At 39.6% G+C, this 19,993-nt stretch overlaps 1 protein-coding gene across 10 annotated transcripts in view; it reads right to left on the reverse strand.

Annotated features, from left to right (window-relative positions):
* Positions 1-19,993, reverse strand: part of PNPLA7 (patatin like domain 7, lysophospholipase) — a 41,927-nt gene that overhangs the window by 21,011 nt on the left and 923 nt on the right. For 3 of the 10 annotated variants that reach the window (XM_032958915.2, XM_076068753.1, XM_076068752.1), the window contains 16 exons: positions 18,699-18,771; positions 17,304-17,381; positions 16,681-16,768; positions 14,841-14,923; positions 14,560-14,657; positions 8,668-8,808; positions 7,779-7,938; positions 6,466-6,546; positions 5,863-5,991; positions 5,184-5,264; positions 4,333-4,356; positions 2,544-2,691; positions 1,795-1,881; positions 1,298-1,330; positions 799-896; positions 137-370 (listed from right to left, as the gene is read on the reverse strand). In XM_032958915.2, the coding sequence (XP_032814806.2) occupies positions 137-370; positions 799-896; positions 1,298-1,330; positions 1,795-1,881; positions 2,544-2,691; positions 4,333-4,356; positions 5,184-5,264; positions 5,863-5,991; positions 6,466-6,546; positions 7,779-7,938; positions 8,668-8,808; positions 14,560-14,657; positions 14,841-14,923; positions 16,681-16,768; positions 17,304-17,381; positions 18,699-18,752 (1,617 nt within the window). In that variant the 5' untranslated portion in view covers positions 18,753-18,771. The other 7 variants (XM_076068754.1, XM_076068755.1, XM_032958914.2 and 4 more) reach the window with 7 other exon arrangements.

The raw sequence follows: 19,993 nt of genomic DNA on the forward strand, positions 1-19,993 counted from the left end.
TGTTTTTACATATACACAAACAACGACAAATGCAACATGAACAACCGAACAACCATGGCCATCCACTTGTACCTGGGAGCAACATCACCACAGCGCTTGTGCCAGACTAGGTACAAGGAAAAGTACATATACACACCTGCAATTTGACGAGAGTTAGCAAATCTCTCTTGGCTGCTTCCAGCTTGCTGTCCATCTTGTCTCGGTCTCCCCAGCCACAGACATTATGGCCCTCAATTTTGCCCTCATGCGGACTCATATCGAAATCAAAATCGTCGCCCTCCATGCATGCCGGGTAATGATGAACTATGGAGGGCAGCTCCATCACGGTCACCCGCTTCTCCTTGACTCCATCCTTTGGCACTGCAATCTGCTGAGCCAAAATAAAGACAATGATACATTTTCTTGCTGTGGTTTTCACACCTGATGATGATTGCTTGTGTTGCAGTTGAAACGTCGTGAGAATGTTATTGTTTTATATTTTTATTATTTTATTGTTTCCCTTCTACGTGACTTTACTGAAAGAACCAAGAATATGAATCCCTGCAGTCATGAAAGCTTTAAATCAAAATGATAAGTCTATCACCACTTCCTGAAAATCTTGTGTGTGTACAAAATGAAACATGTCTATTTACAATTCTAGATCAGAGGATGTCAAAAAACATACGTTCTTAGATATATTGGTGTACATTTAAAAACCTTCAGATTTAGGTCCTTTTAATCCTCAAAAAAAAGAATACGAAGATGAATATTATTCAGGGACGACTACAAATATCTGACTATCAGAACTCATGTTTGTACCTTTTCAGGCTGCGAGGGGACCACCTCCTCTGGAGATATACCAATGCGTGCTCTTTGAAATGCCATGTCCAGGTCTGTTGGTGATGCTTTGGATGGGCCTAAACCAAAAAAACATGACATGGGCACTCAACAAACCAGTAAATAAGCATGCTGTATGGCAACTCAGTTCTCCATTATAACTATGCTTTTGATAAAGACGTAATTACATTGTCCAGAAATTATAATAAAAAAAATCGGCAAGAAGAGATGTGAGAATTCTTGACAAATTTTGTTATAACATTTCCTACAAGGGACACTATTAACTGCAACTAGGACAAGAGATGAAATGTTGAAGCATGCACAATTAAGACAACTTAGTTACATTTTTAAAAAAATGTCACGTCTCTGTTTCCAGTGCTGCATTATTGAGCAACAATTGCTAGCTCAAGATCAAGACCATTATCATGAAAACATCATGGGGTGGACTAAAAGCCCATAGAGCCATGCAGCATTTACTTACAAGCGGAAGGACTGGAGGGATTGTGATCTGTGCCTGTTGTGACAGAGAAATGATATAACAGCAAGCATAAAAGTGCAACATGCACCAAAAGGCCAGCTTAAAGCATTCAATATGCTTTAATGCTACCGCAGCAGCACCACAGCAACGTTTTATAAATATAATTTCTGAAAGTGAAACATCGGTAAAGGATTTTTTTAAAATGAGGGTATGTATGAAGCAAATGCAATTTAAGTTTGTGCCTTCGGTTAATAAAAAAGCCACCATTGAATTGTTAATGACCCAAAGCAAACATGCAGTACTGCCAAAGAGACAGGAAAAATGTACTTATTGAAAATATTTGTGGGCAAACAAGAAACAACAGTCACAGCACAATAAATTCCATTCCGATAAAAACATGTCCTGACATTGGCTCTGAGCTTTCATTTGTTCATATTGTTGCGTACATCCGTTGATTCGCAGCCACTGCTTATAACACATCCAAATGCATTCTTACTTACTTGTGATATCCACAGGCATGGAAATGGAACGACTTAAGTTTAAGCGACTATTGCGCTCTTGAGCAGCATTTTTTGCACCCTCTGAGCCTGCAGTACAAAATGAAACATGTACTTCGTAAATAATCACAGTATAGTGCAGTATTGTATTTATACATGCAATTGTCAGAGTTGTCTGCGTAGTATATCTAAACGTGTTGTTTGTGTACAGGTTATACTTTTATTTTTTTTGGACACTGTAGAGCTTCTAAATGAAATTGTATTAACCAACCCGAATACCCTGAAAAATAAGTATTGGTGCAATGGTTTGTGGTAAAACTTTAACCAAATCTTACAATGGGAATTGCATTACCTTAAAACACAGTTGAGTTTGGGGAAGAAATATACTGGAGGATATCACCACACACCGGTGGTTTTCACAATGATTGAAGCAAGTGGGTGTGCCAACTGCTTAACATCAAGTATCAAGGGCCTGAAACATGCAGAAATTACCCGACTATATCTACATATTGCATGTCTTAGCATGGTGAAGGCTAAGTCACGTAACCCATGTTACCTGCACAAAATGGAGGGGGAACCTCATCCAACAATGATCAAAAGTAATTGTAATATGAACTGTACATGTACGTGAACTGTCGACAAACCTCTCTGTGAATGCGCGCAAGTGTCCATCCACCAAAAACTAATGTACATTTCCCATTGTGCGTTGTACAACCAAGCTGAAAATGCCTCTTAGAATGACATGGACTCACCAGCTGGTGTGGGCTGGGGCTCGGAAGACTTGGTGGGCTGTTCGGATACTGTCCCCAGCGAGGTGACAGAGCCACGCTTGCCATACCTCACCGGACTGGCCTTTGGAGACAGGCTGCCCAGGTTAGACAGCGGGATGGCTTGACTCTCCTTGACAGTCAGGCAAGTGAAGTATTTGATGATGTGTTACCAGCGTGAAACTTCAGACAGGAAGTTACTTCAGAACAGAGCGTTGCAATCTCAACATAGCGGTTTTAAGATACCAGCCATTTACAGTTTGCAATAGTGAAAGCAAATAGAAATGTGTGCCAGTTCTACAAGCAATGATATATGCAAGCAGGAGCTAAGACCACCGTCTTACACTCTATGAGAGTGTATAATCATTAACTTGACAAGATGCGTCTGGTGATTTTTACACCACAAACCAATCCATGCTCTCCACAATTATGTTGGGATTACCAGCACACCTTTTCGCTTTGTAAAACCCTGGAGTTGACATTGACTATGAGCTCCCATACCCTTCCCACATATCTCAACTCTGCAGGACCTCAATCCTCCGTCTGTGCAACATCTCCCACAATCATCATTTCCTTACCCAGGCTGATGCTAAGACTCTCCCCAGGTGCCTTTAACACATCTGGACTTAACTATTGCAACCTTAAATTTTGATTTAAAGCTTTCGTGACTGCAGGGATTCATATTCTTGGTTCTTTCGGTAAAGTCACGTAGAAGGGAAACAATAAAATAATATAAAAGAATATAAATGTTATTTTATTGCTTCCCTTCTATGTGACTTTACCGAAAGAACCAAGAATATTGCAACCTTCTCTTCTATAACCTCCCCAAATCGCTCATCTCCAAATGCCAGATGATGTAAAATTCCACTGCCAGACTGCTCATATGCACCCAAAAACAAAACTACATCACACCAATAATCCCAACCTCTCTATTAGCTCCCAATGCAATCCTGGAAAATGTTCATGATCGTATTCGCTTGTCTTCCAAGATCCTCCATTGACTCGCAGCTACCGACCTCTGCCCATAACTTACTGCCTCCAGCTCTTTATAAACTACAGAGGCCCATTGATTCTGTACAACATCTTAAAAGGATGTCACATTACATACTTGATAAATCCATAATTTTATTTCATAGAATTTTTTTAAGTAATTGGGAATGGTCAAAAAGGTATGAAAATAACAGGTGGCTGCCATGCAGAGGACAACAAATTCACATTTAATTCCGGATGGACTGTATAAAATCTATATGATTGACAATATAGATTTCATAATCGATGCAAAAATATTGGCAAATATACAATTGCAACCCGGTGGTAGCTCATTACCTATATAGATGGATAATACTCCATGAGGTTATTGTACTTTAACTATACTAACCAGAATAAGATCAAAATGTGAAATTAATGAAGAATGTGGTGGCTTACGAGACATATGACTCAATCACGTGTTCTGGTGCAATCATGGTTTTTTTTTTCCACGAACTACCTAAGTAACCTGGGCCTATGCCTGTAAAACTAGGAAATGTGGTCATCCCAGCGATGCAATACACATGAAAAAGCAGAGTGACAGTGCCGTGTGATTGCAAGTCATGGCTTGCAAAAGCAACGAACGTCTCGGCAGCTGCGGAAAGTGCGCCAGTTACTCGCAATGAAAATAAAACTCATAGCAATACAATAAAGCAGGTGTACATTAAGTACTGCGTTAATGGAATCATAATGCATGCTTTGCATAGCATGACATTTTCGTTTTGCTATGAAAAGAAAACATTCGTACCTTTTTTGGCATCTTTTTACATTCCTTTTTGTATTATGAACGACATGTGGAAAAATTCGACAAGGTTAATACGTTAGAAAACAAGGACATTAATGTGTAATACCTCAAGTCGCGAAAGAGAATCGAATATTGATTTAAAGCTTTCGTGACTGCAGTAATTCATATTCTTAGCTCTTTCGGTAAAGTCACGTTGAAGGGAACCAATAAAATAATAAAATATATATAATATATATATAACGTGACACTTTTTTGCTGATTGGCCGTGTCGGGTGGTGGAGGGTTACGACACATTTATAAATAAACGCGATCTAACCCAAAAACCGTTATTATGAATAAAACAATAAATTTCTCACGTTTCGACCATAACACAAACGGTCATCATCAGGTCTGAAAACCAACGGCAAGAAACATTTGAAAGAAGTGGCGGTTCGTATTTATTTATTTACGGTGTTTGTAATTTAAAAAAATACCAACCGCCACTTCTTTCAAATGTTTCTTGCCGTTGGTTTTCACACCTGATGATGACCGTTTGTGTTATGGTCGAAACGTCGTGAGAATTTTATTGTTTTTATATATATTATTTTATTGGTTCCCTAAAACGTGACTTTACCGAAAGAGCTAAGAATAAGAATCGAATTTGCCTATTTTGCAATTGAAAAAAATGACATCAACATTTCACATCTACGCAAATTTAAATGAGTGCAAATGAGTTTAAATCGGAGCGTCCCACATCTCTGCACCAGCAGTTACCCTTATACAAACAATTGTGTAATGCGCGCTTTTATGTGTTTACCCAAACTTTGCGAAACACAAGTCATGCTTTACTCAACGGCCTTTAAATAAGTACTCACTGCACTGAAGAGCTCGTTCGTGAGCCCTAAGTAGTTGTGAAGAGCCAGGAAAGTCACTCGTTGTAAGCGCACCATAATAATCTGTAAACACCACACCAACTACATTAATATTTCTTGTTAAGCGTAGGAGAGCAAAACTAATCATATAAAGTCACAAGGTCAGCCCAGTCGAGAACACTTTATGGTAAATTATATACTATATAAAATTGTACAGCTCTGTCAATCCACTGCTTTCCCACGCCACATTCATCATGGGGATTGCTTGACCATACTTCACCACTCTGATTAATACAGGTGAGTGAAGAGGGACACTAAGGACGAGTTTAAATGTAATTCGCCACCGATGTTATCCATAACTGGGAATCAAACTCGGGTGGACAGGTTCATCATGCAGTGCACTTACCACTATACCATTATGGATGGAAAGAAAAATGGTTTAATGTCTTTACATCAGTCAAGCATGTCAATAAACAATAAAGTGTGTGCGGCAATGATGAGCCGTGCTTGAATTTACTTCACATCATCAATAAAGAATCAGGGACAAGGGACCAATACTTTCATGCACAATAAAAGAAAAGTGCTAGCAAGTGGAACAACACCAAGTGTAAACATGAACAAAACATTCTTTGTATAGCCAAAGAACTGTTCATTATCAGCATGTATTAAATGGAGTGCTCGCCTGCACAACTCGGACGAGGGTCTCTGGGTACTTCTGGAAGACGGACTGGAAGGCTTCTGCCGGAAGACGAAGAACCGTTGAGTTAACAGCTGCCCGGGCGGACACTGTCTTGTAAGGTGCTGGGTAACCCTGCAACACACAAGATGGCATCAGTGCAACATTCTTCCTCCTGGTTTAAAGAAACGTAAAGTATAATAATGTGCGTCGCTTGAATCTGGTTCTGCTACAAATACTGTGACACAAGAAGCCAAGCAAGACATTTTTATCAGATGATTACAAAACTCCACAACCACAAAGGTGGTATTGAGGTATGCAGATCACATCTGAAAATATTCAACTACCTATCTGATGTGCCAAAAGTTAATCCAAGGGTCACAATCAACTCTGTTTTTATATAGTAAAGCTATGCCGTTTACAACTTAGTATGCGAGTTAGTCAAGTGAAATTGTATTTTTGTTTACATAGGTGGTGCCTTTCTGGTACACAATCTGACACTCTCTGTGGCCTAATTAACTAAACACTTGCTTTATCTTCACCAAATCAAACTTCTATTTCGCTGCGGGCACAGTTGTGGACGTACATAACCTACTGCAGAGTACGTACTGTGATTACGTCCAGAATGCTGAGCAGACTGTGCACGCTGTCCCCTGGGTGTACCTCCTTGACCACAGCCTCTGTTCCATCCTAGCCAAGGCCAAAACAAAAATCAAACACAAAATTATCACAAACATATTTACATTCATCTGTTTTTTTTTGTTTGCAATACAAAGAGACATTACAAGCAACGCTGTTCTGGCTTCAATGTCCAGTACACAAAAACACATTGGTGTGGAAAGAAAAAACAAAGCTGTTGACCAGAGAGGCTATGTAAAAAATGACATCACATAACAAAACTTTTTTTTAAAGCGCATGTAAAGGAAAATATGTGATAAATGTAGAGCCAGATTGCCTGAATATGCACTCCATTGCTCTGGTAATGTCTTCAAGTTGTGCAACAAAATTCTAAACTTGCGCATCACAGTGCAGAGCAACCACTGTATACCTGCCCGATTCCAAATGGTGATCAGGCAATAGTCAAATCCACAAAAACACACAGAACACAAAGCCACTGCCTTAATTAAACATGAACTACTAATAAAAAAGATGCACCACAAAAGAGACAAACGCTTTGATTACAATTTCATCTTCAACACGAGTTTTAAGCTGTGTTAACGTACAATGGTTCACACATTGTACCTTAACACAACTAACATCAGCGGTAATACCTGAATCAGTTTTGGGCCCTCTCGTTGCACTGACAAGTGTGAATTACAGTAAAAGAACCATCACGGCATGGGTAGGCCTTCATCCAGCAGTAGATTAACAAAGGACGGTGTATTGTTTATGATAAAAATATCCACATAGGTCATCCACGTCACCATAGTGTGCTCAAGTAGCATCATTGCAACAACAGACTAGGCATGTGTATATATATAAAACAAAAGACAAATTAGTTTTTTGGGTTGCAAGTTCCTTTCAGGTGGTTCGTTTTCAGCTACAGGTGCCTTTTATACAGGTAACAAGCTGAGATTAGGAGCACTCCCTTTGAGCGTGCTCCTAATCTCAGCTCGTTACCTGTATAAAAGACACCTGGGAGCCAGAAATCTTTCGGATTGAGAGGGGGTCAAATACTTATTTCCCTCATTAAAATGCAAATCAATTTATAACATTTTTGACATGCGTTTTTCTGGATTTTTTTGTTGTTATTCTGTCTTTCACTGTTCAAATAAACCTACGATTAAATTATAGAATGATCATTTCTTTGTCAGTGGGCAAACGTACAAAATCAGCAGGGGATCAAATACTTTTTTTCCCTCACTGCATTACGTGTCCTCAATGTAAAAGGCACATCCAATGCAACTTGCTCACACACTCACACTCTCGGTGATGCACACTTCCAACAGGCCATCCTGCAGTACGTATATGGAGTCATCCGGCTGCCCTGGCCGGAAGATGTGCTCTCCTTCATGGAACTTCACAAACACCATGTGCTTGCACAGCTCCAAGAAAAGGGGCTTCTCAAAGTGACCAAGCACCCTTCATTGGCAAAATTACAAGAGCATTAACACACAAATGATATTTCACAAATTGCTTAATTTAGGGTATTATAATCATCAACATTCTCATATACTGCACGTATAAATACTAGGGATGCTAAGATTATTTGATTCATTTATTATAATCAACTCTTATCCTCATTATACATGCATTGAATCTTGTTTCAAATATGTTTAACCCACATCATATTGTATAGTCATGCTTGTTCGTGTAAACTGTCTAGACTGCATTGTTTAAGCACTTCTTTACTGAGCGATTCTCTTATTATCCCAAACATCCCTTTATTCTGGTACCTCAAAATATTCCACATGCAGCACAAGTACAACAAAGCAATCTATTCTTAAATTAACCCGTGATGCCAAAGCTTGACAATTCATCAAATCATCATAGCAATAAACCACCAACTGTAGAATAAATGGTGTGCACTCCACGTTAAGGAGCATAAACCATCACGCAAACTCCGGTTATCCTCACAGCGGCAAAGACGGTCATTGCATTGTTCACTTTCAGATGCGGTTCTGCAGCCAGATGGAACGCTCTTCCTTCCGACATTAGGAAGCCACTGGAGCTATCCACTTTTAAAATACGGTAATTTCTTTAGAACTGATTTTTGTGTTTAGTTTTCTGTCCTTTCCTGGGGCCGACGATTAGCACGGTTGGCTACGTACAAGAGAAGTTCAAGATATATACGTACACACACATACATACCGTACGTTCTTCAGCATGTAGAGGACCTCGGAGGGCAGCCTTGAGTCAGATACCTCGTACTCACTCAGGTCAGCCTCTAGCAAAGCTGGCGGTGGTTCCTTCGGCTGTAGCGTTGGCAGCTCCTTTTTAAAGCGCAATATTCTGCAAATAATAGACCAGAAGTTTAATATCTCATCGAAAGAACCAACAGCTATCTGGTGATATCAACAGCCTTTCATTAAACGTATAATTATTTGTGGAAAGAACAATATTTTAATTAAAAATAAAACTTGTGTATGATTTTTTTTTATTTTCCATGGCTCAACAATAACCAAGTATTTTACAACTTCTTATTTTCACGATCATTCAGGCCAAAGTGCATACTGTACAGTAAATAAAAGAACTATGACACCTACAACTTAGGTAAACACATGATAATAAAAAAACCGTGTAAGCAATATACTGTGATTACAGTGCAGTGAAATTTCATGGCATCATTGCTGGAATCAGTATTCGGCAAAAGCTGGCAATAATTTAAATTTTAGCACGAGCATAAAGGTTGATTTGGCATTTGCAGCACCAAATCAGTTACTGATAGGGATTTCCTCTGGAGACCACCAGACTGCAGAAAGAGCATCTTTTCTGGCCAGCTTCCCATCCCCTCCATACACACGAAGAGAGAGGAGTCGACCATACCCCGCTTGGCGATCCAAGTACACATGCGGAAATATCCCCAAGCTATACACATATCTACAGCTGCCAGAGGCATGAACGTAAGCGCTTGCATATAAAATAACTATTCACTAACCTCACCAGTCGTGGAGGGGAAACTCTTCACAACCTATTATCAGGCCAGTGCCGTGCTGCTGAACCTGGGGGGTCTTGGCAGGAGCCTTGTGGACGCTGCCATAGACTAATCAAATTATTTTTCATGCAACTACAAACATTTTATATTTTTGTCTGGCCTGGTAGCAGCTACATTAGTACCTGATAGGTCTCCCCTAACATAGCAATACAAAAAAGTGGAAACAGCACCCCTTTAATAGAAGTTGAAAAGCCCACTGCCTGACAAAAAAGCTGCATCAGCAGAGACTAGGATGTTGAGTCTGTAATGGTAGATTAATAAAAGTAGCATATGCTAAGGTGGTTCCCCCAATAATTTATTCCAAGGTGACCTTTTTTAGCGCTGGCCCAGAATGTCAGCACCACCCTCGTGGAGTGCACGGTAATGAAGAAGGAGAGCTGTTTATCAGCATACTCATGACACAGGGTGATTCAAGACTGTTATAAAATTGCCAAATTAAACTGCAAGCCGCCTCCCCATTTCACTTGGGGAAAGGGGGGCAGGGAGTTGTTCTGAATGGGAGAGCCTTGCGAGCTGATCTAGAACCAGGGGAAGATCCAACAGGGCATCCAAATTCAATCGCGGAGGCCACTGCGACGGCTGCGTGGCCCTCGACAGACATACCAGGATGCGATTGGTGTCTGAAGAGAGTAGCCTCCACTCACGGTAGCCCGGACTGACTAGTCAAAGAGACTGACATCCCATATACTTGCAAATAGCATGAGATATCCCCCTGAAGGGATCTTGGGAAACAGGAGTAGGTGGGAGGGGGTAAACTGTACCATCAGCACTTGGGAGTCAGTGGGGGTGAAAGTTCCCTCTGTTAATAATCTTTTTTCCCAGAACTGTCATGGAGATTGGGCGACCCCTCAAGTCTTGGCCCCTTCTAGCCTCAAGGGGTGGATATACCCCTGAGTGGCACGAAGTGGAAAGCACAGCAACTTACGGGAGGACTCTTTCAGACAAATCCTTAGTTAACAGCAAGATGCCAATAGATGACAAAACAATCTGTGCACCACATAGAAGGAAATTCCATTGATGGTGCAGGTACTTATAGTCCGTGTTGCCGTTAACTCATATAGCCAGGGCACAAGATTCTAGATTGCTTTGTTCCTTTTTTATACTTCTTCTATTGCAGGTAGACTATGATGGATGCTGGAAATCGGCAGATAAAGTCGCGGGTCTCGCACAGCTCGCAAAAAAGCTCCGCAATGGACACAGCAAGCTCTGTGAAAACTCCAACAGCAAAAGCCGCATGCGAGTAATAGCTAGCACCACCGCAGAGGACAAGGCCCATGAGACTGGGGGCACGGGGGCACCTTTGGGAACCAGACTCCGACTGAGGCCTGCACACACTCCCCCATGAACCAACAAGCCGAGGTACAGTGCCACTTTCTGCTGCACCACACGTGACCTCCCCTGAGGCAGCCGTATGATGTAAAGATGGCTATATTTTTGTCGGGCAAAAAGCATGGCGGGCAGGAGTTTATCATGTGGCCCACCTCCAAGCAGTCCAGACAAACCGCATACTTGTCCAACTGTTAAAACAAGTTATCTCTGAAGTTCAAAATAAGGGGAGGTAGAGGAAAAACCTACACGAGCATGCAAAAAAAAAACATGGGTTGTGGTCAAGCCCTAACCTCTCTTCACAGGTATATGAAGGGGTAGGGAAGTGAGATTATAAGAATAAACTGTCTCTGCAGCCTGATGGTATTCATACCTACCAGTACATGAGGGTGCTGCCAGGCTATGAAAAAAAAAACTTGGATTTACATGGCCACTATTTGACACCGCTATGTTTACATTCAGTGGCACATATCTTGCATTTATTTCCATTCCAACAGCTTGTATTACTGGAGATTTTACTGCATAATAGCAGACCTAGCAGTACAAGTGTGCGGCCATCATTGCTATTAGTTGGAGCTACCAGCAAAATGTCTCCAATGCCTTAACACACAAAGGACAAGGTATACAGGACAGGCCATCAGTGTTTAATAAATAACTTGTAATGTTTAAAATGACCAGGGGAAGTAATGCAAATCAACAAAGGTTCGTGACACTTAGGTAACAATAAACCAACTTTATACACTTGGGAGTAATATAGACTGTGGCAGGATCTGTAGGAATAAAAGTGAATGTATATAACCTCAAATTGCCAACACACACACCAGTCAAATCTATTCACAATTTGAAAAAAGTTACATAAATAACTGAAAATAACACTAAATTTTGATTTAAAGCTTTCGTGACTGCAGGGATTCATATTGTTGGTTCTTTCGGTAAAGTCACGTAGAAGGGAAACAATAAAATAATACAAATATAAAACAATAAAATTCTCACGACGTTTCGACTGCAACACAAGCAATCATCATCAGGTGTGAAAACCACAGCAAGAAAGTTTGAAAAAAATAACCGCCACTTTTTTCAAATTTTCTTGCTGTGGTTTTCACACCTGATGATGATTACTTGTGTTGCAGTCGAAACGTCGTGAGAATTGTACTGTTTTATATTTTTATTATTTTATTGTTTCCCTTCTACGTGACTTTACCAAAAGAACCAAGAATATGAAAAGAACACGTTTCAAGATGTCAAGGACTGTACACGACCAAAGGCCAAATCACATTAAATTCCTTTCAACGTAACTGATTTGAACAGTGCACTTGGCACATCTACAGTATGTTACATAAGCTACATACCATCTCCCTAACATCAAACATGTGTGCACTATCAAAAGTAATCTCAATGCTGCATACCAGGTAATCGTTTCATTGGAAATATATAAATATTTTTTAAACAAAAAGTCTGATCATTTAAACACTTTATGAAACCCTCCAATTGTGAGAGCTTGGATGACTAGAGCAGTTTGAATAAAAAAATAAGGCCTTAACAAAAAGAAATGTAATAATACTATCAGTCAATTTGCAAATATAAAAACGTATGCTTCTGCAGCTGCTTGTAATGTGAGTTTGCTTTTCACGTTGGCCTGCACGTTGACTATTTCTCTCCTCTCGAAATTTCACTTCCCACGGCTGCGGGCCTCTTCAGAAGTTGAATTAGTCATTTACCTCTTTTTATAATGAAATAAACTGCTACACTGAGTTTGGATAAAGAGAGCGACAAACTACAAATCAGGAGATGAGCAGGTAAATACGCTCTCACTCATGCTATTCAATGCAACATTAGTCGATGTTTCCCAAAAAAATCTTATGGGAGAAATGAAGGCATAAACATAGATGTTAAAAAGTATTAGCTGTCTCTGATTTTCTGATATCGTAAGACATTATAAATGACCGACAGGAAGTTGCCAAAATAGGCTGAAAAGTTCGTCTCAATATAAGCATGGGCAAAAAACAAAAGTCATGTTCAACAAAGTTGGCTAAACAAAGAAAAGGTATTGCTCTAGGACAGCAACTTGAAAATACAGCACCCATGGCAATTATTGAAACATATTTGGATAGAGAATTATTAACTGAGGCAACAAGAGCAGAATGGAATGCTTATGAATACTGAATTTGACCATTAAAAAGCAACATACCCAAGTCTCTGAAGAAAAAAGTCTTGAATGAATGAGTGCATGTTACCCATTATGACATTCTTATCAGAATAAAAAAACGGACTTATACTAAGACATGGATACCAACAAAGAAAATGCAACTAAAATGGGGACATACGCAAAGAAGCATAGAGAGATGCCCGCTTTGAATTACACTGAGAGACATTCTGAACATGTGGTTCAGGGAACAAATCGGAGACAAAAATGCAAATCAGACATCATATTCAAGAAAGCAAATGGGCTTGGGCAAGGCGCATTACTGAAGGACGATGGCCAATGGACAAGACTTGTAATGGAATGGCAGTCAAAGGAAATAATGTGCAATTGAGACACTGAAAAATTGAGAAATGAAATAAGCAATGAGGAGGACGGTGGCATCGTGGGACCATGTGGGGTGGCGACAGTGTGATGACATTGGCAGCAGTGGCTAGTGGTTGACAATGTCAGGATATATATCTGCTGACATTTTGCGAGAGTTGGTGCCTGAAGTAAAATAAAAAGTGTTGCACTTGAAAGGATAGGAGGGGGTATAAAAAGATGAAAATAATAATAAAGATCACATTTGCAAGCACGAAATTGTCTTGGAATGCTGAAGACCCCTAACAAAAAGACATAAAATTCAACTTATCAAACGACATGATTGCATCTGCATCTCCTAAACAGGTTTGATTGGTTTTACTTTCCCCGAGTTTACAGTGTACAAAAAAACAAAATATCCATGTATATACTAAGTTGAGCGTATGTGACTATCAGAATGACTGCACACTATGTGTGCCACAACACACACACTCATTGCAAATTCGTGGGTGTGTATTACAACTGATTTCCAAAGCAACGGATGTGTATATTGCGTCTATTATAGCACTTATAAATGACTCAGAACCCACCACCCACAACATCTGAGTGACACTTATCATAATACTTATCACAATAGTTTGCTAGCATTCCCCCACACCTCCGATGAACACGGTTGGCTACTTTTGATGCGAAAGAGGTTCAACATACATACAATACAGCCCACTGCATATCTGCTAGTCTTGCATGCTGACTTTGTTAAATAGGTTACTGTACCATTACACTCTCCAAGTAAAATTGCTTGAGTAATTAACATTCGGCCATACAATGTGTGAAAATGTTTTCATCCTTCATGTATAGTGCTTAAAAATGGTAATTACAGCAGTTCTGATATAATTACCTTTTCATTCCACTTGGCAGGCAAACACCATTAAAACACAAATACAGGTAAGAAATATAACATCATGCACCATTTCAAATAATATATAAACCTTATTCAAAAACTTCCATACCAAACATTTTTCAAGCAATTCTTTTTTTTTGTTCAGACAATGGAAGCTTCAGCTCATTACCATTTTCTACAATTCCTAAAATGCAATCAATGAACTGAACATCCGATCACCAAATCGCAATGCACATATGCCATGTGTCGTCATCACTTTAAATCTGTTTAATTCAAAACCTATCAGAGGCAAAAGATGGTAGTTGTAGTGAGACTCACTTTTTCGCCAAATTGAGGACCTTCTGTCTTTTTCTGAGACGACTCCTCTGTGTGCTTGTCGTAGCATTCTCCACCAGTGCGGAGGTTGACTGAGACATCTAAGATTGGCATATTAGGAAGCAGTGTGTTACACGTGCATGATCTAGGGACGCTGACGCACATGAACAGAGCTTACCCAAACAGAAACTATGATCGTATTTATAACACATTAATGTCCTTGATTATGATTAACGTATGAACAAGCAATAAAATGCGTTAATGGGGTTTTCAAAACGTCTTACCTTCCTCATGATCTTGCGCCCATAAAACATGACTTTGTCTCTCTTGCGAAATCTATACCTTGGAACATCTTGCCTTTGAAGGTCTATAAAAATAACAAATTATTGCTGTTAGCATTTTAATATAATACCTCTTGTAGAGCTGTTATTGTTAATTAGGGCGTTTTTCAAATGAAACTTAAATCAAACAACCAGAATGTTGCCTGATATTTCACAATCACCAAATTTGAAAAAGGAGTCAGTGGGCAGTTATATATATGGAAGTGTCTACAATAACAGAGCACTTTCATGTTCAACTGATAATTATAATTATTGAGAGATTTTGGGATCATTATGTATTTCCCAGAAATTAATCATTATATTCGAAGAAAGTTTGCTGGCTGGATTCATGCCTGGCTGCCTGGTGCACAGCCAATAGCACGGGTGTGATGATGACATCAACATTTCTGCGTTGATGCCGTCAACTGTTACCCACATCCCGCGTTGAGCAAGGATCCTGCGTGCCAACTTCACCCACCCCCTCTTTCCACCCTGGCCGTGTATCCCACACAAATGCGATACAGATAGAGGGAGATATATGAAGAGAATGAGAGGAGAGGTACAGGGAAAACGTGAAAGTGTGAAACGGAGAGCAAAGTCAGAGAGCAGAACGGAAAGAGGTGAGCAAGGGAAAGCAACAACCAGTGTGGGAGGATTAGCGAGAGGCAAGAGAGCTTGAGATGGGAAAGAGAGAGGTGGGAATAAGGAGCACAAGAGTGAGAGGTGAGAGCAGTGGGCGCTGGAGGAGGCCGTGTGCTCGGTGGCAGATGACGCAGAGCTCTGCATGCAGATATAAGCTACCCGTCAGAGGCCGTTTGACTGCGAGAAGAGCTGCGTGCAGATGCAGCACTTGTCGTAGTTAAGAGAGAGAGTGAGAGAAGGAGAGCAAGAGACAGCGAGAGGGAGAGCGAGAGAGTGAGCGAGAGAGAGAGCAAGAGAGTGAGCAAGAGAGAGCGACATGGAGTAGGAAGAGAGGGGGTACAGAGAGATGGGGTCAGAGAGGGAGGTAGAGAGAGGAAGGGGTAAGGAGAGCAGAGCGAAAAATCTTTTGTTAAATCTTTCATTTAAAAAGGGGCGGGGGTTACGTAAAGCAACGCATTGAAGAAAATACGAAATGATGAGCGAAGCAAAGTGCCAAATACACCGAGCATCTTCTTGTTTCCTCTGATCGTAAAAAAAATGAAAAAAAGAGAGAAACAGAGAGAAACAGGGAGGAGAGAAGTGGGTGAGATACAGTGGAAGGGGAGGAATATCGAGGGCGAGGTAGTAGATGAGGAGACAGATGAATAGAGAAACAGAGACAATGATATACAGTACAGAGAAGGCAAGAGAAAGGTGGAGAGAGAAAGGTGGAGAGAAAGGTGGAGAGAGAAAGGTGGAGAGAGAAAGGTGGAGATACAGGGCTCTATAATGTTTTCCTGGCTGGCTGGCAGGGATGGACAGATGGTTACGTCAAAAGGATTTGCGAGTTGCAAGTTGGTATAAAGATCAAGATTACAATTTCATGAATTACTATACAGTGATTCATAACACAATACGTAATTCCAACAACAGTCTTCTTTATTCCACCATGAAAGGGCAATGAAATATCAGCCTCCAGCGTCAAATTGAATCTATATCTTGCAGTATACCGAGTGATCAGCAAAATATCTTAAAACGAATTCCCTAAAATGTGTTTCTGAGCCAATGTGTCTGCCAATGCACACAAATAAACACTAAAATGCATCTGTAAATAAACTAGTGTTCCCCCTAAATGATTCCTTTCAAAATCTAACAATCCAATATAACAAATCTAGATACTCACATCTCTGCTTGAGTTTTTTGTAGACAAAGAAAATGACCACAGCAATTACGAGCAAAGCCACTGCAGCACCAATAAGGATACCATACACCTGAAACATAAGATTAAGGAAAGTTAAATGGTAAACGGGATGCAAACATATCAGAATATTTAAATCAGAATGTGTAATTATACTGGAGAAATCCGATGAGCTATGACGCTCGTTTTAACAGATATAACTGTAATTAGATAAATGCTGTAGTATGTCACCAGGAAATGTCCCATGTTTCAGTTCAAAGTAAGCCTGCAAACTAATGTAATTTTAATTCGTAAATGCTGAGCTTATATTATACATATTTCTGTATATTTAATTGTAGATTAAATCTCATTTCAAGATACTGTACACGAAACCAGCCCTTTCAATATACTGTAAATGAAACCATCCCCTTCAAAAAACTGTACATGAAACCAGCCAATGTTATTTGTGACAAAGGTGTTCTTTCCAGAAAGGATGTGGTAACATGACAGTTGAATGACGCAACAGTCAAGCAAACACCTTTTAACCAATCCTGTTTCATATAACAGAAACCAAAGCATTACACAATACAGTAAATGCTTAAAATGAAGGAGTGTGCACTACTGCTTACCATAGTGATCTGTAATTGTTCTTCCATAAACATGAGAATTCGCAATGTGGTGGCTGGGCTGTTGACAGTGAGGTCTTGCTGTGAAAGAGGTTGATAAACATATTTTAAGTTTCCTTATATTATCCATTTGAAAAGTATAAAATAACAACATGTAACTTGTCCATTGATTCTTCCTTATTGCATCTTCAGAACCCTTCTACTGAGCCTTCAAACTTATCCTGTCCACCACTTTCAATGGCCTTGCACCACTGAACCCATTTTTTCTGATGTCCTTCTTCTGCCCTTGGTACACCCTTGCCCTTTGTAATGTAAAAATTGCTGGTTTTATGTTGGAGTGGAAGTGAAAACATGAGGCTTTGAAGTCTGCTTGCATATACAGAAAACCCGCATAAAATCTTACCAATCAGAACCAGCATATAATCAATTCCATTCTACCCTGATAAAAGGTGCAAATAACCTATCATTAATAACACTGCCAATTGCCTCTTTAAAAAAACGAGCAAATTCATTAGCACAATCTGTTGATCAATCATTATAACTCAAACAATTTGTAGCAATGTTCCTCCTTAAGAGGATCGCATGAATATAAATGTGTCGTTAAACCCGCCACCACCTGACACATCGGTGTGCTGTACTAGTAACAAATTGGCATGTTCTGTTTTTTTCTCTTTACGTGACAAACCTTACTAATTGGCTGTGTCGGGTGGTGGCGGGTTTAACACCACATTTATATTTATGAAATCTGACCCAAATAAAACCCTGTATTATGGATATTGGTCGCAAAAGCCTATGTGTTAAACTGAGCATTGTTCCTGTGAAAAAATGCAACACTACTTCTTGTAGCTCTACTGCCTCACCACCACTTCCACTTGACATCTCCTAACATGACACCCACAAATGTCTTGACTCATCTGAAAATTAGTCCAATCCCTAATGTCCTTTTATCCTAGATGTAACATTTACCAAAAATATTTTTAAATGCTGTTACATTTTAGTGCTCTACAAATTAAAATGCATAACAGGTATTTTTTTGGGTTAGATCACGTAAATATAAATGTGTCGTTAAACCCGACACCACCTAACATAGCCAATTAGTAAGGTCACGTAAAGTAAGGTTTGTCACACATTTACAATCTGTATATTTACACAATCTGTAAATGTTGTGGATTTGTTCTCCAATACACCGGTGTGCTGTACTAATAACGAATTGGCATGTTCTGTTTACGTGAGAAACCTTACTAATTGACTGTCTGGTGATGGCGGGTTTAACAACACATTTATATTTACCCGATCTAACCCAAAAATAACCTGTATAATGGATATTGATCGCGAAAGCCTATGTGTTATACTAAATCAAAATGCTTTCGTATTGTCTGTGGTTTAAAAAGAAAATACCTGTGAGAAAATGTTGAATGCATTTGCTGCACTGGTTAGCTCGTCCAGAACCATTGTGGCAGGAAATGGTGATCTGTGTGTTGTAAAAAAGAGTAAAAGATAGATTTTAGCTGGTGTTCACAGTTTAGTCAAGCAGCCTATGATAACCCATGTATAACGCAAATACCAATACACGAATGATGGTGATTAGAAATGCTAAACTTTTGATATTGCACAAAACATGCTTGTTTTATAATTTAAATGTTCTAATGACTCAGGGTACAATATATACAATTTGTTTTGTAGTAGACTTTTAACCCTTTATGGAGAATTTGATGCTAACGGTTAAATATCCTTGCTTTGAAGGTCAATGAGAAACAATTATCTTGGGCCAAAGAATAAGAGAATCATACCAACACAGGGCCACATTACGACGAGCTAAAGGTCAATCGTGTCAAGATTGTTTAATACCTATACTGCCTTGTGCTAGAAGGCAAATATCTCAAACACACATTGTACATTTGTATCACTTCTATTACTTGCATCTATAATCAAACTAAACAATGTTTACCTTACACTTCTCTCATCTCACCTCAAGCCCACCATACACAGTAACGCACTCAGGTGCCCAAGTTGTCACAACGTAGCGACCAATCATAAGACTCACGAAGTATATCCACGGACCATTTCTATCTCAAGAACCATAAACGAGATTTCCTCAAACCTCTGCTTCAGCCTGTATACAATATCACACTCTCAAGAAAAACAAGAATCACGTGAGGCCGCAGTGGGCTCAGGTTTCCTGCAAGCTGGTGGAGACGCTTTTTAGAAAACGGGGGTGGGCGGAGGTCATGAATGAAATCGATATAAGTGCAAGCTTAACGGTATGCCACTGTGTCCAGTTGAGTCGTGACCCCAATGTGACCTGCCTATAACAGTTGCGGGATTCCTATTTTTTTACATAGCAGGTAAAGTCATGACCTCAGAATAAGCAAAGCTAGCGGTGTTTATCTGCAATGAGTGATAGCGATTAAACGACTGTGATCAATTATAAAAATGCAGTTGAGTTAAAACTACCGTTTGAAGTGAAAATGTAAGCCTATATTGTGGTCCATTAAGGATATCCTGTATTTTGGGGAGTAAACTGGTCTAGAATTTTGATTTAAAGCTTTCGTGACTGCAGTAATTCATATTCTTAGTTTTTTCGGTAAAGTCACGTTGAAGAGAAACAACAAAATAATATATATTTTGTTATTTTGTTGTTTCTCTTCAACGTGACTTTACCGAAAAAACTAAGAATATGGTCTAGAATTGTT

Source organism: Petromyzon marinus, chromosome 22 (assembly GCF_048934315.1).
Source record: "Petromyzon marinus isolate PM22_M1 ecotype Great Lakes invasive population chromosome 22, UKy_Petmar_22M1.pri1.0, whole genome shotgun sequence".
Lineage (NCBI taxonomy): Eukaryota > Metazoa > Chordata > Hyperoartia > Petromyzontiformes > Petromyzontidae > Petromyzon > Petromyzon marinus.